This window comes from Bombina bombina, chromosome 3 (genome assembly GCF_027579735.1).
Source record: "Bombina bombina isolate aBomBom1 chromosome 3, aBomBom1.pri, whole genome shotgun sequence".
NCBI lineage: Eukaryota > Metazoa > Chordata > Amphibia > Anura > Bombinatoridae > Bombina > Bombina bombina.
In genome coordinates, this window is record NC_069501.1 from 232,152,165 (window position 1) to 232,175,940 (window position 23,776).

The window sequence follows — 23,776 nt, forward strand, 5'->3', positions numbered from 1 at the left end:
TTTATATCACACCTAAAGCACTAGGTTTATAGCATTCTATACTGATTTACTTTGTTGTGGAATGTTGTATTGCATTTATGAGAACTACTTGTTTGTTTCTGATTTTCTGTTAACACTTGGTCAACATTTAACATTTCTAGTTATAGTTTATCCACTGTTTCATGCTCTTTTTGTCAGCTAGTTTTATCTTTAGATATATTGCCAAATCTGTACTATCACAATCAGGCTAAAGAAGAAGGTTTGCACTTTTCTTGTTCACCGTTCTGTGATGTGATTGTGATCCTTTTTTTTTCAGGGCAGCTATAACAAGTCACTGGGAGCAGGCATTGTGCAGGCTGACACTCTCTTTATAGAATCCACTGTGCAAGGTTTACAGATAGAGTGTTCAGAGACCTGTGCAGAATGCCTCTCACGTGTGCTGAGTCTTCTTGCTTCAGCTCGCCGGTATTCTTCACCAGCTTCACCCAGCCTTCCGTCTTCAACTGCTGTGTTTGATAAACCAGATAGAATGTCCCTGTTATGGAAACTGGATCTCCGTGTGGAGGAAGTGAACTTGTTTACATTGTCCAGCCTAGTGGGTAAGAAAATTCATTTTCACACAGACCGTGCCTTTAGCTGTGTCAGTTTATTTACAAATATGTGCTCCTTTAGTATAAACATTGGTAAGACGCATTATAACCTCATTGTGATGCCGTGCATTCCAAGCATTTTATTTGTTTTTCATCAGTGATTTTGCAATCTCCCTTTTTCATTTTCAGCTTTTATTTTCTCTTCCATTTTTCTATAAAATTAATTCTAACAGCACATGAAGCAGAAAAAGATTCATTACCAATGAGTTAACAGCAAGCCACCATTTTTAGAAAAGCAGAAACTTTGAGTAAAATTTAAATGGAAAGCCCTTCTACCTTCCACCCACCTCCTTCTCCTACCATTTTTTTTATTTTTTTTATAGTTTCTGTTTGCACAAAGGTGCTTCTGTGGGAGTTTAGCAACCTTTCCGTAGTCTCTCTTTTGGCTCTATATACCCGGTGTACTGCTAAAAACACTGATCCTCTTTGTTTCATGGAGAGGACTGTTGTGGTACACAGTGCCTTTATACAGAGTTCAAATCTTGTGTCCCCTTACTGAATGTGGTCTCTGGAACAAGACTGTATACACCCACAGACCTCTGCTCCAAGGTATTGGGTATTCCTTATCTCTATCAATTATACAGCATTATACTGTGTTCACAAGCACCAACTGGGCACAATACATTATCTCCTTTGAAAACATGACTCTAATGCTTAGTCTATTGTCTATACCCAGAGGCAATATCTATACACTAAATGGTGCTCCTGTTGCAATGTGTACGGTTTACAGTCTTGTTGCATGTTACTTAGTTACTTTTTTAAGATATTCTTTGACTAATTTTCTCTGTAATTTTGTGATTTGGCTTCTCTACCTTCCCTGATTAATGCAACTTTTCAATTCCCTTTAAAGGGACAGTACACTGTAAAATTGTTTTTCCATAAATGTATTTTAAATGACTTGTTATACCAACTGCAGAGCATAAAATATTTGAGAAATTGCATTTTCAGGTTTATTTATGTATCTGAAGTAGCTGGTTTTGTGCTTTGAAACCACAGCCTATTACAATGGGTTGAGCTTCAGGTAATATCAGATCTCATTATGTTATCACTTTTATGTAAACAGACTTGCTTCCTTATCTTATATTTGTCTGGAACACCAAAGCTCAATACATAGAGAGAACAATGGAAAATTATCATTTTATTACTTAATTATCATGCCCCCCACTGAGAGTGTAACTTCTGCTGGCTGTGTTTACTTAGGCTTGTCAATAGCGTATACGCCAGTATCAAAACTTTCAGCATAGGTTGGGAAACCACAAGCTAAATCAGCTATTTCAAATGCTGAAATATGAGTAAAGGAGCTACTTGCAACCAATTTAATACATTCTAGCAGGTTAAAAGGATCATTGGGAATAATTTAAAGGGGAGAAAGTTTTTGGGTGAACTGTCCCTTTAACTAAGATTAGAGGGTCTCCTAAAAAAGTGAAAGGTGAACTCAAAATATCCAGCCTTATCTGTGTTTCCTCTCTCTCCCTACCCCTGAGAAAATCTTGCATGGTCATGGTTTGTTCAGAACAAGCATTTACTCTGCCTGCTGCCCACAGAGGAAACTCATGATAGTGCATTTCTCAATCCAAAAGTCTATGGAACTCAACTAGAAGTTACACCCTCATTCCTCTCAGGTATCTACATTACAAGATTTGGCTGACTCACATATTCCATTATCCATGCTAGTCCAGCTTGTCAGTTCTCCCACCTTTTGAGTGCATGCCCTTAGTTCTTGATCTGCAACAATTAGATGCATGCTCTTAGATCTCTGGGAGATCTTTAATAACAGCAGGCCCTCCGTACTACCTACTTTACATGCCAATATAAAAATTTCTCAAGACACTTTTTGGATAAAGAACACTCGATTTCTAGCCCCCCTATCCTTTGTTACCACCAAGTATTTTCTATTCAGTTATCCGCTCCTTCAAACACTTGCAGTATTCCATATTTTTATCTTCGGAACTGACAGATGCCCAACATTTCTCTGTTCTCAAGTCCATGTTGCCATCTCTTTCCTCTTTTCAAAGTAAAGGTATTAACTGCAAGAACCATCAGGTTTTTCTTGCACTTAATCCATTGCACAGTCAACGCCTGTGGGATTTTTTTCCCCAGAAGATGGATGCAGCTGTGACTTTATTAGCCATTCACACTGCAGAGGCTCTGCTACATCATTCTACCTTTCAAAATACCAATGGTTTTAGACAGGAGTCCTCTATATGGAGTTGAAAGAACATTTAAATCTTTTGCCACCATGTGGCTACCACTTGCCCTTCTACAGTGGGGAACATCTGAGTTATTCCAGCCACACTGTTCATCTGCAACATTGCCTAGCCTTAGTAATACAATAATGCAGACCTCGATAGCAAAGACTTTGATCACTAAATCATTGGATGTTGCTTATAAATTATTTTTATACTACCTGCCCTTTGATAGCAGGAAGTTATTTATTTCTGGCCCATTTAAAATTAGAGGATATAATTAAAACATTAGGTCATTTTTCCATTCCAATCTGAAGAGTACTACCAATGTTTCTGCCCCACCATCTCAATCTTCTGAGAAAAACAAGCTAAATTTTACCTTCACTTTGACTTATTTTTCTCGCTCTTTCATATATCCCTCAAGTATTGTACACTGTTGTCTGGTATGTTGAACCAGTCAGTTCATAACTACCACCATCTTTTTCACCCCAACACTTACATCATCTCCACTTTTGCTATTGGACAGCTTAAAGTGATGGTAAATCCTAGCATTTGTGAAACACTAGGATTTACCATCATAACATGTATGTATAAGCTAAAAACGTCAATCGGTTAAAACAAATAAAGGAGCTTTCTACATGAAGTATCTTATACTTCATGAATGAAAGTCTCCTTTATTTGTTTAAAAAATGCTAGGATTTACTTTCACTTTAAAGGCAGCCCACGGCAGAACGCTATATGGCTGAAAGGTGACGTTTCCACCTCTTAGCCAATAGCCGTGCGGGAAATCCAGCTTGGTGCCGTGTTTTGCGAACACTGCTAACAAATAAAGGGGCTTTGAGAATGAAGTATTTTATACTAAATGAATGAAAGTCCCCTTTATTTGTTACAATGGTAAATCCTAGCGTTTCACAAACGCTAGGATTTTCCATCTCTTCAAGTTTGTGGTTATTACCTCAATCCAGCTGCTCTTATCATTCTTTTCCCAGTACGTATCAGAAACCTTGCAAATTCCATGAATTCTCCCAGTGGGAGGGCAATTCATGATTTCTTTTTGTTGCTTTTCAAAATTATAGATGGGTTGTACATTTCTAGACTATTCTTACTCAATCCACTTTTGCCATTGTCCTGTGACTATCTCCCTTCCTCCAGCAAACAGACAACATGTCTCTGGTTACTCTTACTACTCATAGCTTACCACCTTTATTTCCTTCAGCACTGGGTTAGATCTTCGCATTCAAATTAACTGCTACCTCTCCCACAGAAGATCATGGTATCCCTCAAATAGTGGTGCAGTAAAACGCAGCTTGGGCCTCTAAATTCAAGTTCACAACTGGGCACATGTTACTGCCAATATCAATTGTGAGAAACCGTGTGGGACAGCAGTCTGGTTCCTTGCCAATGGGCCCCTGGGAAAGGCTGTCTGGGTGATCTGTTGCACCATTCTGCAGTATCAAGACGTTATAGGTAGTCAAGCTTTCCTGGTGGCTGAAAATAATACAATATCGCTGTAGTTGCTTACATTGACCACAAGTGATTTTTGATGCATATGTCCTGTAGGATTTTGCTACAATGTGTGTAATGCGATTTATGTAATTAAAAGCATGCGCACATGTAGGTAGCACATTTCGACGGACAGCCGGATTATCCTCCCTTTGATTGTTAAAGTGGCATCCACCAGCATGTGCAGTTCAAGGTAGTGCATGCGCAGTTCAAGGTAGTAAGTTTCAATGATAACCTCATACAATCCACAATATTTTTAACATCACATAATATGCACATCAAATATATACATATAAATATATAAAATTTAATGTGCATATTATGTGAAGTTAAAACGTTGTGGATTGTATGAGGTAACACAATCGAAATTTGCTACCTTGAACTGCGCATACGTGCATGTCGGTGGACACTGCTTTGACAATCAAAGGGGGAGGATAATCAGTCTGTCCGTTCAAATGTTCTACCTTAATGTGCGCATGCTTTTATTTACGTAATCACATTCCACACATTCTTTTCAATCATATATGTGGCGTTTGATTATGTAATTCTGAACATGCGCTCATGAAGGTAGCAAATTCCGACAAGGGAGCAAAATCCGACAGAACACCTTCATGGTCTTCTAACCTTGTTTCATTAATATTATTTAATTTCAGGCTTTATCATTCTAGGATACCCCTGGATTTTGTGATAGCAGCTTTACCTTTTATCTGCTTACCCTAGCAGATGAACCACACTGTTTTTGTATGAATTCCTTGGTAATGAAACCTTTCCATTTGTTGTCAGTGATTTATTATAAAATCCTTATTTTTATTTTTTTGCAGGTGCTTCACAGGTTCGGATAGACTTATTCACTGTTGGAGGAGGCGCTGAAAGCTGCAATGTGAATTTGCATGGCGTGGCTGTCTCTCTGCTGAAGTCCATCACTGAAAAGATGGAACTATGCTGCAATGCTCAGAACATCCCAGAACCCATAGTGTTCATCTCCACCCTACTCCTGACGTATCACACCACAATCCAGTCTTTAGCGGTATGTGTCAGTGATTTTGACAGTATTATTTTGCTACATAAATAGGATTCTATTAGAACTGTTGCATTTACAGTTTTCTAAACTTAAAGGGACATGAAACCCAATTTTTTTTATTTCATGATTTAGAAAGAGCATGTCATTTTTTTTTTTTTTTAAATTTCTTTTTATTGAGAGCCAAGTTGTGGAGACATCAAACAACATTTCCAGATAATTCTATGAAAATTACATTCACAAATACAGTAAAGATTCAATCTATACAGAGGTAACATTGTGCATGACATAGCAGTAGTCCATGAAAGCGATATATGACAAATGTCAGTACACATGAAGCACTTTACATCTTTCAAATGCCGCTTACAATCTTGTTGTCCACATATACTCAGCTCTCTCATTTTACCTTTTAACAGTATCCCCAACTAACCCCCTACCCACCCCCCCAACTGTCTAATAAATTAAAACCACCAGTACAGAGATCCCTAGTCTGGGGGCCATGCAGATTGTAGTGTAGTGCCAGTTAGGGATGTTTATCTTAATGTAACAGCAGTTTGAATTTCTAAACCTATGTCTCTTGGCCCACTGAGCAGTCGCCTATCACTACATAAAGTGAGTGTGAAGGAAAATGTTTGTACGGATATAACCCAAGCAATTAATACAGTAAACAGTATGTTGAAGGTCAACATGCACACGCCTTTCAAATTGAAGGTGAGGGTGTTGCGGCACAAAATAAGCGTGTATATTGGTTTTAGTGGCAATTGTAATAGAAAAGGCAAAACCTCCCGCTATAACGCTGCACAAAAACTTTCAATAATGATATGAAAAAATGATAAAATGTGTTTCTACGTCTGATATAATGAACAAGTAAAACAAAGATCTATTGTGAACTAGTTACCATGGTCTATGTGAGCATTAAGGAGTAAACCTGTGACAGCAGTGCAGCAGTATCCACGTGGAGGATTCTAAAAGAACTATTCCAAAAACTTGGGCAGAAGCATGTGGTCCTGACATTCATAGCCCAAGGAGACCATAGGCTGATCAATAAGGTATAGGCAGGAACAGCACTATTACATGCAGGCATATCTTATTTGTATATATGTTTTTTTGTCTGGATAAGCAACATAGCAACATGAATGCATAACCCATACTGTAGTTGGCATTATCTCTTGTTTGCACAGCAAGATTCAAGTTTACAACAAGTCATATACCTCCTCTCCAGCAGACAAGCACATTGTTAACATGGGGCTAGGAACAATAACGATAGATTCCATTATTGCTATGCCTACCTTATAAACTTACCCAAGACTAGGGTTGATGGGAGTTAACATGATTTAGATAGAGATTAAAGCAGTAATCACATCAACAGTTAATATGCTCAGTTCCAAGTGAATATGTGGCTACGATGAGAAACCAGTGATTCATCAGTGTATTCCCTTAGACTGATAAATAAACAAACTAAAACTATATAAACAGAACACTAATAAAAACAGAACAATAGTAAACAAAGAGTGAACTCTCAGGAGACAACCTCGCAAGCAAAAGTCATTACCCGCTACCAGCTGCACTGCCTAGACTAGCACAACGAAAGATGGTATGTGGGAGCAGGGTCAGACACTTTTAAGAAATGCTGCATAACAATTTGTAACAGAAGTATGTCCAGTTGTATTCATGAAAATAAACCTGTGTGTCCCAATACCGTGCAACCAGCATCACCTCCATAAGTTCATATATTAACCAACTCCGGTAGGACAGCAGGGACACAGCAGCTTCTCCCCAATGACTATCTGCCCGATCTCACGATAGAAATGTTCATGAAAAGAGTTCACGGTGTTGACCAAGGAAATCTGTATATAAGCAAGGCTGTTTGTTCTCGGAGTACCGGCTGGTTGGGTGGGCTTTTGTCTAGTTCCGGATATGGGGCGATCATTTCTGTCACTGTATGCGGCGTTAGATCCACCTGGAGTATTGAAGGACTCATGGATTGAGGTAAGCTGATAATATGGGAGTCGCATATGTGGAGAAGGTGAGGCCATATCCGTTTCTTGCTGGTCACTATCTCTACGCCAGAGATGCCGTACTCCATGTGGAGTCGCAGTCCCACAGTGTAAGCTTTCAGTTGCTTGCTTACTAGAGGCAATAGATAGTCCCATTTGTTTAAAGGACCCTGCGGCAACTTCCACTTCTTGTTTGTCCTGCTCTAGGTTCATAAGTGTCCGTGTCTCAGCTGGATTAGCATCTCCGCAAAGTCGAGCCTCTGGGAGATGGTGGCGTTCAGCCAACAAAGATGGCGGCTTAAGAGCCTGCGTCTCAGTCAATAGGCTCTGCATGGTTGCTTCCAGTCTAATGAATGTTGGAAGAAGAAGAGCTTTTAGAGTAGTGAGTACGTCCTGTACCTGTCTATCTTCAGTTGGTATAGCGATATTCATTGGAACCGTATCAAGGAGTCTGTGCATAGCTGCAATCCCTTATGGATTTTCTTTTAAACTGACTTCCAGGGGAGAAGCGTTTGAGAGGCTTCTATCTGCTGAAGGTTCCCGGACAGCTTGCCTGTCAAGGGAGATGCAGATGGCTTAGAGAAAAAGGCAAATTTTCAGGTATTGAATGAGGGTTTCTGCAGAGCTAAAAGTTCTTGCTGCCTTCTTCTAGGTCCGCCCACCGGAAGTCATCTAGAGCATGTCATTTTAAACAACTTTCTTATTTACTTCTATTATCTAATTTGCATAATTCTTTTCCTATCCTTTGCTGAAAAGCATATCTAGATAGGCTCAGTAGCTGCTGATTGGTGGCTGCACACAGATGCCTCGTGTGATTCGCTCACCCATGTGTATTGCTATTTCTCCAACAAAGGATATCTAAAGAATGAAGCAAATTAGATAATAGAAGTACACTGGAATGTTGTTTAAAATTGTATTTTCTATCTGAATCATGACAGAAGTATTTTGGGTTTAGTATCCCTTTTAATGTTTCTCTTATGTTTATAATGAAAGCATGGAGATCAATGGGTTACTGTAAATGGGACAGTAAAGGCAAAATTAAACTTTCATTATTTAGATAGAGTATGTAATTTTCAAATTTAGTCTCTAATTTGCATAATTATCTTGGTATCCTTTGTTGAAAAGCTTATCTAGGTATGCTCAGGGGCAGCAATGTACCACTTGGAGCTAACTGCTGATTGGTGGCTGCACATATATGCCTCTTGTCATTGGCTCATATGTCTCCAGCTAGCTGTCAGTAGTGTATTGATGCTCCTGAGCATACCTAGATAAGATTTTCAACAAAGGAAACCAAGAGAATGAAGCAAATTTTATAAGATATATGGGCAACTTAATTAAAATGATATGCTTTCTGAATCATGAAAAAAAAAAAATTGGGCTTAATAGAATAGAATCATTTATTTGCCAAGTGTAAAAAAAATATACAAGGAATTCTTCTTGGTGCAAAAGGTGTCAGATGACAATGAACAAACAAATAAAATCAGCAGTGTAAAAGTCTAATCATGAAATATATTCGCAAAGAATGACTAAAATGCAATGTATTGTACAAAAAGTGAAATAAGAGATGTATTCCTGTTTTAATAGCCGGGGGGGGGGGGCTATTCAGAAAACGGTTTGTCCGAGTTTGCAAACCTCTTAACCTTGGCTGACGATAAAAAGATACCACAAAGAGAAAGGAAGAAAATTCAAATTGTCCAGAATTTTAGTTTTTTGTATGGAAAAGATAGCTTTCCCCTGCTCTGATTTTTTTTTTTTTTCTACCCGTCTCAGCTCCATTTGTATGAACTCCTACCTTGCCTCCTACTATAGAGGATTTCTGGTACAGAGCTTTCTCCTATGTTTTCCTGTATATGCTCTGTGATAAGTAATTAGATTAACTTTTTTATATATATATGTTCTCTCTTTCCCTACAGGAATTATCTCACTCTGACTTCTGTATCAGACAGCAGTTTTTGTTTTCTTCCATCTGATTTTTGTATGCTTCAGTCTGATATATCCTTATTTATGCATTCCATTCAGCTGCAAGGTGGTGAGAGTCCACTAGCCATTATCTTTGGGATACAACTCCTGGCCACTAGGAGGAGACACAGATACCCAACATTCCATAAGCTTTTAATCCCTCTTACCTCTTGTGTATCCCAGTCTACTTTTTGCCTCTACGTTCACTAGTAAGCAGCAGGCTAGTCAGCGCTTTTAGCAGAAAGACATCAGTAAAACAGTTTTTCTAGGAGTGGCAGCTTAGCATGTTCCTATGTAGATTGTGTGTGCTCTCAATGTTTTTGGAAGGCAAATTTTTAAAGTGCAAGTGTTGTAGGCGCTACTCATTGGATTTTGGCAGCGTCAATGTTATTGTTTTTTTCGTTCATCAGACTACCGTGCGCTCATACTTTGGTTCTTTTCTCTAGCAGGTACAGCAATCGGTCAGTGCTTCTTGAAGCAGAGTTATTTCTATTTGTCTTTTATTTTCTCTAATTAAAGGTATATTTTGCAAGTTCATATTGCGCATTTTGTACAAGCTAATGCTATCTTTTTTATAAAGGATTCTGTCCTTCCTTTGTTTCTAATGTACAAGGGAGTGTTACAGACTTTGTTTCAGGTTTTAAAGATACAGTGGTCTTAACAATTACTGAAGTTTTGGTAACAATGTCTTCGCCAAGTAAGTGCAACAGAATTTGGTATGTACTAACTACATTTATATTATCTGGTGTTTTTTTTACTCCTACAGGATCAGTCCAGGTTAGGATGCCCTTATATATTAATTTTCTGCTCAGACTTGTCTTCTGAAGAATAGATCATTTCTGATGATCAGAAGTTGAATACTACTCACATTTATGTTTCTGTTTGAACATCTTGTTCATTGATGAAAGAGGTTTTAAGTATTTTAGGTGTACAATGCCCTTGACCAGTAAAAAAAAAACAATTGATTTGTTTACCTCTACTTCTACTTCCTCTCTCTAGTTTGTTTTCCCTGTTCCTGAGGCCATTTTGGAATTTATTTCCTAGGAAAAGGCCACATCAGGACTTAAGTCATTTTTTTTTTTAATTTTAAAAGATGTTCCCTTTATCAGTCTCTATTGTTGTCTATTGTGTTAAGAAATATGTTTCTTTCCTAGGAAGACCTTGTTTTCATTAAGCGGGTTTCCTATTTTCATCAGTTTTGTAATTGCTTACCCAATCTAGGAACCTACATTTTACCTCTTTTTCACAAATTATACTTTCTCTTGTTAAGTGTATCCAGTCCACGGATCATCCATTACTTATGGGATATTAACTCCTCCCCAACAGGAAGTGCAAGAGGATTCACCCAGCAGAGCTGCTATATAGCTCCTCCCCTAACTGCCATTACCAGTCATTCTCTTGCACCCAACGAATAGATAGGATGTGTGAGAGGACTGTGGTGATTATACTTAGTTTCATACCTTCAATCAAAAGTTTGTTATTTTATAATAGCACCGGAGTGTGTTATTCCTTCTCTGGTAGAATTTGAAGAAGAATCTACCTGAGTTTTTCTATGATTTTAGCCGGAGTAGTTAAGATCATATTGCTGTTTCTCGGCCATCTGAGGAGAGGTAAACTTCAGATCAGGGGACAGCGGGCAGATTAATCTGCAAAGAGGTATGTAGCAGCTTATTATTTTCTGACAATGGAATTGATGAGAAAATTCTTCCATACCGATATAATGTAAACTCAGCCTTAAATGCAGTAGCAGCAACTGGTATCAGGCTGTCATGTATGTATATTTTACACTTCAGTATTCTGGGGAATGGCACTTCACTGGAATTATACTGTATGCATAAAACTTTAGCCTAATTTGCAGGGACTAGCAACAGGCTTTTTAATAACACTCAATTTATTAATGTTAAACGTTTTTTGCTGGCATGTAAAATCGTTTAATTTTCTGAGGTACTGGGTGAAAAAATGTTTTGGGCACTATTTTTTTCCACTTGGCAGTCGTTTTATTTAATTTATGACAGTTTACTGATCTCTCTCACTGTTATGTGTGAGGGGGAGGGACCTTTTTTGGTGCTTTTGCTACGCATCAAAAAATTCAGTCAGAAGTTTATTGTCTTCCCTGCATGATCCGGTTCATCTCTACAGAACTCAGGGGTCTTCAAAACTTGTTTTGAGGGAGGTAATCACTCACAGCAGAGCTGTGAGATTGTAGTTGACTGTGATAAAAAAAAAACGTTTATTTCTGTATTATTTTTTTTTCTGCTATCAGGGTTAGTTATCCTTTGCTAATGGGAGCAATCCTTTGCTAAAATTGTGTTTTTTACAAAGATTTGATGCTATAACTTTTCAGTTTATTAATTTTCAACTGTCATAACTTTTTCTGTGCTTCTTATAGGCACAGTACGTTTTCATATTATAGTAAATTACTTGAAAAGTATTTCCAAGTTGCTAGTTTATTTGCTAGTGTGTTAAACATGTCTGATTCAGAGGAAGATATCTGTGCTATATGTGCTAAAGCCAAAGTGGAGCCCAATAGAAATTTATGTACTAACTGTATTGATGCTAATCAACCATCAGGGAGGGACAAGAAGCTCCCTAGCAATGATGGAAGTATCAAAGATAATTCGCTGGGCAGAGTCTCACTCTTGCCACCTGTCAGCAATCCACATCCCGGGAGTGGAGAACTGGGAGGCGGATTTCTTAAGTCGTCAGACTTTTCATCCGGGGGAGTGGGAACTTCATCCAGAGGTCTTTGCCCAAATACTTCGACGTTGGGGCAAACCAGAGATAGATCTCATGGCGTCTCGACAGAACACCAAGCTTCCTCGTTACGGGTCCAGATCCAGGGATCCGGGAGCGGTTCTGATAGATACTTTGACAGCACCTTGGACCTTCGGGATGGCTTATGTGTTTCCACCCTTCCCGATGCTTCCTCGATTGATTGCCAGAATTAAACAGAAGAGAGCATCAGTGATTCTAATAACGCCTGCATGGCCACGCAGGACTTGGTATGCAGATCTAGTGGACATGTCATCCTGTCCACCTTGGTCGCTACCTCTGAAACAGGACCTTCTGATCCAGGGTCCCTTCAAACATCAAAATCTAATTTCTCTGAAGCTGACTGCTTGGAAATTGAACGCTTGATTTTATCAAAACGTGGTTTTTCTGAGTCAGTTATTGATACCTTAATACAGGCTAGGAAGCCTGTTACCAGAAAGATTTACCATAAGATATGGCGCAAATACTTATATTGGTGCGAATCCAAGAGTTACTCATGGAGTAAGGTTAGGATTCCGAGGATATTGTCTTTTCTACAAGAAGGTTTAGAAAAGGGTTTATCCGCTAGTTCCTTAAAGGGACAGATTTCAGCTCTGTCCATTCTTTTACACAAACGTCTGTCAGAAGTTCCGGACGTTCAAGCTTTTTGTCAGGCTTTAGCTAGGATCAAGCCTGTGTTTAAAACTGTTGCTCCACCATGGAGTTTGAACTTAGTTCTTAATGTTTTACAGGGGGTTCCGTTTGAACCCCTTTATTCCATTGATATCAAGTTGTTATCTTGGAAAGTTCTGTTTTTAATGGCGATTTCCTCGGCTCGAAGAGTCTCTGAGTTATCTGCCTTACATTGTGATTCTCCTTATCTGATTTTTCATTCAGACAAGGTAGTTCTGCGTACTAAACCTGGGTTCCTACCTAAGGTGGTCACTAACAGGAATATCAATCAAGAGATTGTGGTTACATCTTTGTGTCCTAATCCTTCTTCGAAAAAGGAACGTCTGCTACACAATCTAGATGTAGTCCGTGCCCTGAAATTTTATCTACAGGCAACTAAGGATTTTCGTCTTCCCTGTTTGTCGTTTATTCTGGTCAGAGGAGAGGTCAAAAAGCTTCGGCTACCTCTCTCTCCTTTTGGCTTCGTAGCATAATACGGTTAGCCTATGAGACTGCTGGACAGCAGCCTCCTGAAAGAATTACAGCACATTCTACTAGAGCTGTGGCTTCCACTTGGGCCTTTAAGAATGAGGCTTCTGTTGAACAGATTTGCAAGGCTGCAACTTGGTCTTCTCTTCATACTTTTTCCAAATTTTACAAATTTGACACTTTTGCTTCTTCGGAGGCTGTTTTTGGGAGAAAGGTTCTTCAGGCAGTGGTTCCTTCCGTATAAAGAGCCTGCCTGTCCCTCCCGTCATCCGTGTACTTTAGCTTTGGTATTGGTATCCCATAAGTAATGGATGATCCGTGGACTGGATACACTTAACAAGAGAAAACATAATTTATGCTTACCTGATAAATTTATTTCTCTTGTAGTGTATCCAGTCCACGGCCCGCCCTGTCACTTTAAGGCAGGTAATTTTTCCATTAAACTACAGTCACCACTGTACCCTATGGTTTTCCTTTCTCTGCATGTTTTCGGTCGAATGACTGGTAATGGCAGTTAGGGGAGGAGCTATATAGCAGCTCTGCTGGGTGAATCCTCTTGCACTTCCTGTTGGGGAGGAGTTAATATCCCATAAGTAATGGATGATCCGTGGACTGGATACACTACAAGAGAAATAAATTTATCAGGTAAGCATAAATTATGTTTTTTCGAGAGCTGCCTCTTGTGGGCCTTCTTCCTCTTGTGATTTTCTGTTATATGGTAGGTTATTCCTTTCTTATAGGACATAGTCACATTATGCCTAGAATTTCTGGATTATAATAATTTTTACCTACAGTTACAGGATGGGCTTCAAGCCAACATTTCCTTTGATGAAAGTTATTATAGCTTCTTTTCTGAAAGGTCCTACATGGATAGGAGTTCTTTTCTGTCAGCGATTTTCCTGGAACCTAGAAGGTGATTTGCTGGTTTCAGGGTTTTTTTGTGGAATAAGGTTTTAATACAATTTGTTCTTGTTCCTAGGAAAGAGGGAACTTTATGGCCTATTTTAGTTCTCAAAACTTTATCAGGTTTCTCAGAGTTCCTACTTTTAAGTTGTATCCTTTTGGTCCCTTGTTATCCTAGTTAATCAGCGTTCATTTATGTTTCTGATTGATTTGAAGGATATTTTCCTTCATGTTCCTATTTTTAATGGACCAACTCCAGTTCCTAAATTTGTCCTTCTAGCCCAGGGATGGGGAACCTTGGCCCTCCTGATGTTTCAGAACTACATTTCCCATGATGCACAACTGGACTTCAGAGTGGCTAAGCATCATGGGTAATGTAGTTCTGAAACATCAGGAGTGCCAAGGTTCCCCATCCCTGTTCTAGGCAATCCTTTTGTTTGTGCCTCTTCCTTTGGAACTTACTCTCACAGTTCTGGGAACTCCTTTTGATGATTATGAGACTTCAGGATATTTCTTAGTTCCATTAATGGAACGTATTTTGAGTCAATTTCCATGTTTTCTCTTTAGCTGTATTTTTAACAACAGTTTTCTGTTGTTCTTCACTGACTTGATGGGAGAATCACTTTTCAGAAAGTTCTTTCTCCTCAGCTTGACTTTTATTTTTGGGAATGTTTGTAATCTGTAATGATATTTCTCTTATGGATCAATGCCGTTTCAAGTTTAGACAGCTTGTTCTTTCTTACATTACTTATTCTGTGGATGGATGTTTCAAGTGAATAGTTTCATCATCAGATGTACCTTGCTCGTCCATTTTAGCCTTATTATTTTTGCTTGCTGTTTCAGGGATTACATTTTGCTTTATTAGTGTTGATATGTCTCAGGAGTGTCCTCCAGTAATGTTGGTGTATTTATCAGCAGCAGTTGCCACCAACGTGTTACGTATTGTAATTATGAGTATCAATAATTAATAGCAGTATAAAACTATTGTCAGCGATATCTACAATTTATATAGCAGAATTTTGTCAATAAACTCCAGTAAGATGTTAAATCTTACTAGTGTACCCCAAAATATCACTATTGAGATATCTATAAATTTGACAACAATATTATTATTAAAAATTAATATTTAATCTCATTATAAAATATTCCTAAATTCTGGTCTGTTAATCTTTATATACACATTTATTATATTTATGTAGTAGCTGAATATCACCTATGACCAGTTATATCTATCAATTTATCAATACAATATTAAAATATAAAGCAAGCTATAGAGATATTTAGATGAATTACTATTCAATAGATATCGTCTATTATCCCATGTATGGACACTATCGCCTAGATTACGAGTTTTGCGGTAAGAGGGGTGCATTGCTAACTTGCAGTTTATTCTCACCACTCACTTACCTGCAGCGCTGGTATTATGGGTGTTTACAAACCCGGTGTTAACAGGCAAGAAGTGAGCGTAGATCAAAATTGAGCTTCACACTGCACTCCAATACCAGCGCTGCTTAAGTCAGCGGTGAGCTGGTTGTTCGTGCTTGTGCACGATTTCCCCATAGACATCAATGGGGAGAGCCGGCTGAGAAAAAGTCTAACACCTGCAAAAAAGCAGTGTAAAACTCAGTAACGCAGCCCCATTGATTCCTATGGGGAAATAAAAGTTATGTTTACACATAACGCCCTAACATGAACCCCGAGTCTAAACACCCCTAATCTTACACTTATTAATTAACCCCTAATCTGCCGTCCCCGACATCGCCGACACCTACATTTATATTTATTAACCCCTAATCTTCCGCTCCGGACATCGCCGCCACTATAATAACATATTAACCCCTAAACCGCCGCACTCCTGCCTCGCAAACATTAGTTAAATATTATTAACCCTTAATCTGCAGTCCCTAACATCGCTGCCACCTATATACATTTATTAAACCCTAATCTGCCGTCCCCAACCTCGTCGCCACTATACTAAATGTATTAAAGGGATACTAAACCCATTTTTTTAATTTCATGATTCAGATAGAGCATGAGATTTTAAGCACCTTTCTAATTTACTCCCATTATAAATTTTTCTTTGTTCTCATGCTATCTTGATTTGAAAAAGCAATACTGTAAGCTTTAGAGCCAGACCATTTTTTGTTCAGCACATGGGTAGCACTTGCTGATTTGTGGCTAAATGTAGCAAACCAATCAGCAGCTCTACCAAGGTGCTGAACTAAAAAATGGGCCGGCTCCTAACCTTTTATTACTGCTTTTTCAAATCAAGATAACATGAGAACAAAGAAAAATTGATAATAGGAATAAATTAAAAAGTTGCTTAAAATTGCATGCTCTATCTGAATCATGAAAGAAAAAATGAGGGGTTAGTATCCCTTTAACCCCTAAACCTAAGTCTAAACCTAACACCCACTAACTTAAATATAATTTAAATAAATCTAAAGAAAAACTACAATTATTACCTAAATAATTCCTATTTAAAACTAAATACTTACCTATAAAATAATCCCTAAGATAGCTACAATATAACTAATAGTTACATTGTAGCTAGCTTAGGTTTTATTTTTATTTTACTGGCAAGTTTGTATTTATTTTAACTAGGTAGAATAGTTACTAAATAGTTATTAACTATTTAATAACTACCTAGCTAAAATAAATACAAATTTACCTGTAAAAAAAAACCTAACCTAAATTACACTAACACCTAACACTACACTACAATTAAATCAATTACCTAAATTAAATACAATTAAATAAATAAAATACAATTAGTTAAATTACAAAAAAAGCCAACTAAATTACAGAAAATAAAAAACAAATTACAAGATCTTTAAACTAATTACAGCCAAAATACCCTATAAAAAAACCCTAGCCTAAACTAAACTATCAATAGCCCTTAAAAGGGCCTTTTGTGGGGCATTGCCCAAAAGAAATCAGCTCTTTTACCTGAAAAAGAAATACAAACAACCCCCTCAACAGTAAAACCCACCACCCACACAACCAACCCCCCAAATAAAACCCTAACTAAAAAAACCTAAGCTCCTCATTGCCCTGAAAAGGGCATTTGTATGGGCATTGCCCTTAAAAGGGCATTTAGCTCTATTGCTGCCCAAAGCCCTAACCTAAAAATAAAACCCACCCAATACACCCTTAAAAAATCCTAACACTAACCCCCGAAGATTCACTTACCGGGAGAAGTCTTCATCCAAGCGGCAAGATGTCCTCAAGGAAGCCGGCAGAAGTGGTCCTCCAAAAGGGCAGAAGTCTTCACCCAGACGGCATCTTCTATCTTCATCCTTCTGACGCGGAGCGGCTCCATCTTCAAGACATCCGGCGCGGAGCATCCTCTTCCACCCACGTCTTCTTGCTGAATGAAGATACCTTTAAATGACGTCATCCAAGATGGCGTCCCTTAGATTCCGATTGGCTGATAGAATTCTATCAGCCAATCGGAATTAAGGTTGAAAAAAATCCTATTGGCTAATGCAATCAGCCAATAGGCTTGAACTTCAATCCTATTGGCTGATCCAATCAGCCAATAGGATTGAGCTTGCATTCTTTTGGCTGTTCCAATCAGCCAATAGAATGCAAGCTCAATCCTATTGGCTGATTGGATCAGCCAATAGGATTTTTTCAACCTTAATTCCGATTGGCTGATAGAATTCTATCAGCCAATCGGAATCTAAGGGATACCATCTTGGATGACGTAATTTAAAGTTACCTTCATTCAGCAAGAAGACGTGGTTGGAAGAGGATGCTCTGCGCCGGATGTCTTGAAGATGGAGCCGCTCCGCGTTGGAAGGATGAAGATAGAAGATGCCGTCTAGAGAACCACTTCTGCCCGTCTGGAGGACCACTTCTACCGGCTTCCTTGAGGACATCTTGCTGCTTGGATGAAGACTTCTCCCGGTAAGTGAATCTTCGGGGGTTAGTGTTAGGATTCTTTAAGGGTGTATTGGGTGGGTTTTATTTTTAGGTTAGGGCTTTGGTCAGCAATAGAGCTAAATGCCCTTTTAAGGGCAATGCCCATACAAATGCCCTTTTCAGGGCAATGGGGAGCTTAGGTTTTTTTAGTTAGGGTTTTATTTGGGGGGTTGGTTGTGTGGGTGGTGGGTTTTACTGTTGAGGGGGTTGTTTGTATTTCTTTTTCAGGTAAAAGAGCTGATTTCTTTGGGGCAATGCCCCGCAAAAGGCCCTTTTAAGGGCTATTGATAGTTTAGTTTAGGCTAGGGTTTTTTTATTTGAGGGGGGCTTTTTTTATTTTGATAGGGCTCTTAGATTAGGTGTAATTAGTTTAAAGATCTTGTCATTTGTTTTTTATTTTCTGTAATTTAGTTGCTTTTTTTGTAATTTAGCTAATTGTATTTGATTTATTTACTTGTATTTCATTTAGGTAATTGATTTAATTGTAGTGTAATGTTAGGTGTTAGTGTAACTTAGGTTAGGTTTATTTTTAGCTAGGTAGTTATTATTAAATAGTTATGAACTATTTAGAAACTATTCTACCTAGTTAAAATAAATACAAACTTGCCTGTAAAATAAAAATAAAACCTAAGCTAGCTACAATGTAACTATTTGTTATATTGTAGCTAGCTTAGGGTTTATTTTATAGGTAAGTATTTAGTTTTAAATAGGAATAATTTAGTTAATGATAGTAATTTTATTTAGATTTATTTAAATTATATTTAAGTTAGGGGGTGTTAGGGTTAGACTTAGGTTTAGGGGTTAATAAATTTAGAATAGTGGCAGCGACGTTGGGGATGGCAGATTAGGGGTTAATAAGTATAATGTAGGTGGCGGCGATGTTAGGGGTTAATAATATTTAACTAGTGTTTGCGAGACGGGAGTGCAGCGGTTTATGGGTTAATTTGTTTATTCTAGTGGTGGGGATGTCCGGAGTGGCAGATAAGGGGTTAATAATTTTATTTTAGTGTTTGCGATGCGGGAGGGCCTCGGTTTAGGGGTTAACAAGTAGTTTATGGGTGTTAGTGTACTTTTTAGCACTTTAGTTATGAGTTTTATGCTACAGCTTTGTACCATAAAACTCTTAACTTCTGACTTTAAAATGCGTTAGGAATCTTGGCGGTAGAGGGTGTACCACTCACTTTTTCTCCTCCCAGGACAAACTCGTAATACCGATGCTATGCAAGTCCTTGAAAAAAGACTTTACGAAATTTACGTAAGTTGGTTTGCGGTAAGGCCAAAAAAGTGTGCGGTGCCCCTAAACCTGCAAGACTCATAATACCAGCGGGCGTAAAAAATAATGCTGCTTTTTTACCTTAACGCAAAACTCGTAATCTAGCCGATTATTTCTAAAAATTAACCTTAACTCAAAATGAATCACTTAACAAATATCCCACATGAATTTTACAAGAACAATTTGTATTTAACCAGCAACACTTACTAACTTAACAATGCTTAGTTAACAAAATAACCAAATATTTTAGCACAAATCTTACCAAATCTCAATAAATCTAATAGAACTTACAGAAAAATAGAATTAAGCTATTTGGCCCAAATTAGTCTTATAATACTTTAAATAATCAACCAGAGATTTTTACACAAATTTATCAGCTCAACATATACCAACCAATATGGCATTAAATACTTTCAACTTAGCCACAACAACTAGTGCAATTTCTAAAATATATCACAGTAAATAAAAAAATGAATTTTATAAATATGGAATACAAAACCTTTCCTCTCAACAAACCGTAAATAACTAATGCTAGATATGATTATTTATAGACTACACAGGCCTAGGGCACACCTACCTGTAGCTACCAATTACGCTTACAAATCACAGCTATACTTAACCTACTGCTTTGGAGACTACCTTTGATTCAAAATATTAAATATATTTATCAATCGCCATACATTACAAATAACCAATTTGAGAGTTTCAGCTTTTCAGATATCTCTATTGTCGTATATTTTAAGGGAGATATTATGCAATCTGAAGGTGAATAGTAGGTCCAATTTGTTAACTCTTTCGGTGTAAAGAGGGTCCCAAATGTTTATCTTACCAAGACTTGTATATGCAAGGCAGCAAGTTTAACCAGGCAAGGGTCAGGCTCAATCAGTCACAAGTTAAGTAAGCAGCATCATCTGTGATAAACTCCTCCCCATTTCTTGAATCATTTAATAGAATCTGGATACGCCCTTTGAGCCGGAGCTCACCTCTCAGGTTACTGGGAATTGCCACTTTGTAATTCAATCTCCCTTTGATTGAATTTCTCTGGCTGTAATTCTCACATTGAACACCGGGGGCACAATAGGCAACGGAATGTAGTTTCATTAGTAAATACTACATACAGAAAAATATATTTCTTCTATAAGGTACGACAAGTCCACGGATTCCTTTACTTGTGGGATATTATCCTCCTGCTAACAGGAAGTGGCAAAGAGCACCACAGCAGAGCTGTCTATATAGCTCCTCCCTTAGCTCCACCCCCAGTCATTCTATTTGCCTACTGTAAGTACTAGGAAAAATAAAATATTAGTTTTTTATTTCTTCAAGAAAGAGTTTTTTATTTTAAATGGTACCGGTGTGTACTATTTACTCTCAGGCAGCAGATGGATGAAGACTTCTGCCTGGAGGCTGATGATCTTAGCATTTGTCACTAAGATCCAGAGCAGTTCCCACAGAATGGCTGAGGAGTACAAGAAACTTCAGTGTGAGGAACCCTTTCATGCTATAAGCAGTGAGGTATGTTCAGTCATTTTTTTCTGGAGAGACTGTGGTATTTCAGAATTGGCTGACAGTATCCCCATGAGGGAGAGGGTAAGCAGTTATCCTAAAAGATATAGAGGGGTATTACTAAGCTTGCATAAGGGGCTAATTAAAAAATGGTTGACACTGAGTTTGAATGTTTGTGGGCAAACGTTTTGTGAACTGGGAGTGCTGATAACGTTTTTGGGAACTGAAAGAGATTATTTCAATAACGTTATTTTGGTGACTTTATTGAGGGTACACTTGGCTTCTGGTTTGGGTTTCAGAACCCACATGGCTAGTTTGGAACCGCTCTGGTGCGGTTCCTTTAGGCTGTAAAAACATTGAGTGAGATGGGCGGGGCCTATTTTCGCGCCTCAGTTGCGCAGTTGTTATTGCAGAGCAAGCAGCAAGCTCCAACTCCGGTGGGCCCTTGTGGAAGTGTTGGGCCAAATCGAAGCTTTAACTCCATTTTTCCAACCCCTGAGGGAAGGTAGGCGCCACAGCAGGGCTGTGGCGAGGTGCAGGGGGTGTTTTTGTCCGGATTTAGGCCTTATTAACGATCCGGTTTTGCACAGTAAAGGGTTAACTGTTCCTTTCTTTGTGGGGCAATCTCAGCTGCATTATTTGTATATCATATCAAAAAATTGAAAGGATTGGTGTATTTTAAAGCAGTTTTGCAGAACGTGTATGCTTTTTTTCTCTTAAAGACGCAGTACCGTTTTTTAAGATTGTTATTTTTTCACTAAATAAAGTGTTTTCAAGCTTGTTTGTGGTCATTACTAGCCTGTTCAACATGTCTGACATTGAGGAAAGCCAATGTTCACTGTGTTTAGAAGCCATTGTGGAAGCCCCACTTAAAATGTGTCCCTCATGCACTGAAAGGGCAATAAATTGCAAAGAACATATTTTAGCTAATAAAAGTATGTCGCAGGATGATTCTCAGTCAGAAGGGAATCAGGTTATGCCATCTAATTCTCCCCAAGTGTCACAATCATTAACGCCCGCACAAGCGACGCCAAGTACTTCTAGTGCGTCTAATTCTTTCATCCTGCATGATATGGCTGCATTCATGAATACTACCCTCACAGAGGTTTTATCTAAGCTGCCTGGGTTGCAGGGGAAGCGCAGTAGGTCTGGTGTTAGAGTAAATGCTGAGCCCTCTGACGCTTTATTAGCCATATCTGATGTACCCTCACAATGTTCTGAGTTGGGGGTGAGGGATTTGCTGTCTGACGGAGAGATTTCTGATTCAGGAAAGCTGTTCCCTCAGATAGACTCAGATATGACGGCTTTTAAATTTAAACTAGATTACCTCCGCTTATTGCTCAGGGAGGTTTTAGCGACTCTGGATGATTGTGACCTTATTTTAGTTCCAGAGAAATTGTGTAAAATGGACAGATATCTAGAGGTTCCTGCCTACACTGATGTTTTTCCGGTCCCTAAGAGGATTTCGGACATTGTTACTAAGGAGTGGGATAGACCAGGTATTCCGTTCTCTCCCCCTCCTACTTTTAAGAAAATGTTTCCCATATCAGACACCATGAAGGACTCGTGGCAGACGGTCCCTAAGGTGGAGAGAGCTATTTCTACCCTGGCTAAGCGTACAACTATACCTATTGAGGACAGTTGTGCTTTCAAAGATCCTATGGATAAAAAAATTAGAGGGTCTCCTAAAGAAAATATTTATGCATCAGGGTTTTCTTCTGCAACCTATAGCGTGCATTGTTCCTGTAACTACTGCAGCTGCTTTTTGGTTCGAGGCTCTGGAGGAGGCTCTTCATGTTGAGACCCCATTGGATGATATTCTGGATAGAATTAGGGCTCTCAAGCTAGCTAATTCTTTCATTACAGATGCCACTTTTCAACTGGCTAAATTAGCGGCAAAGAATTCAGGTTTTGCCATTTTAGCGCGTAGAGCGTTATGGCTTAAATCCTGGTCTGCTGATGTGTCATCAAAATCTAAGCTTTTAGCCATCCCTTTCAAAGGTAAGACCCTATTTGGGCCTGAACTGAAAGAGATAATTTCAGACATCACTGGAGGAAAAGGCCAAGACAGCATGAAGGGGAAGCCCCCGATCCGGGACCGGATCTAGTTGGGGGCAGACTTTCTCTCTTTGCTCAGGCTTGGGCAAGAGACGTTCAGGACTCCTGGGCGTTAGAAATCGTAACCCAGGGGTATCTTCTAGATTTCAAAGATTATCCTCCAAGGGGGAGATTCCATCTTTCTCAATTGTCTGTAAACCAGACAAAAAGAGAGGCGTTCTTACGCTGTGTAGAAGACCTATATACCATGGGAGTGATCTGCCCAGTTCCTAAAACAGAACAGGGGCAGGGGTTTTACTCCAATCTGTTTGTGGTTCCCAAGAAAGAGCAATTTTAGATCACAAGATCCTAAACAAATTAATCAGAGTCCCATCCTTCAATATGGAGACCATTCGGACTATTTTACCAATGATCCAGGAGGGTCAATATATGACCACCGTAGACTTAAAGGATGCGTATCTACACATCCCTATCCACAAAGATCATCACCAGTTCCCTTAATATTAATCAGGAGATTATTGTTCCTTCTCTGTGTCCTAATCCTTCCTCTAAGAAGGAGCGTCTGTTGCACAACTTAGACGTGGTTCGTGCTTTGAAGTTTTACTTGCAAGCGACCAAAGATTTCCGTCAAACATCTTCTTTGTTTGTTGTCTATTCTGGAAAACGTAGAGGTCAAAAAGCTACGGCTACCTCTCTTTCTTTTTGGCTGAAAAGCATCATCGGTTTGGCATACGAGACTGCTGGACAGCAGCCTCCTGAAAGAATTGCAGCTCACTCCTCTAGAGCGGTGGCTTCCACATGGGCTTTTAAAAATGATGCTTCTGTTGAACAGATTTGTAAGGCTGCGACTTGGTCTTCGCTTCATACCTTTTTCAAATTTTACAAATTTGATACTTTTGCTTCTTCGG

At 38.7% G+C, this 23,776-nt stretch overlaps 1 protein-coding gene across 1 annotated transcript in view; it reads left to right on the forward strand.

Moving 5' to 3' along the window:
- BLTP2 (bridge-like lipid transfer protein family member 2) overlaps window positions 1-23,776 on the forward strand; it is a 258,947-nt gene that overhangs the window by 82,162 nt on the left and 153,009 nt on the right. Inside the window, 2 exon segments of the mRNA XM_053706196.1 lie at window positions 296-578; window positions 5,140-5,345. Of these exon segments, the coding sequence (XP_053562171.1) occupies window positions 296-578; window positions 5,140-5,345 (489 nt within the window).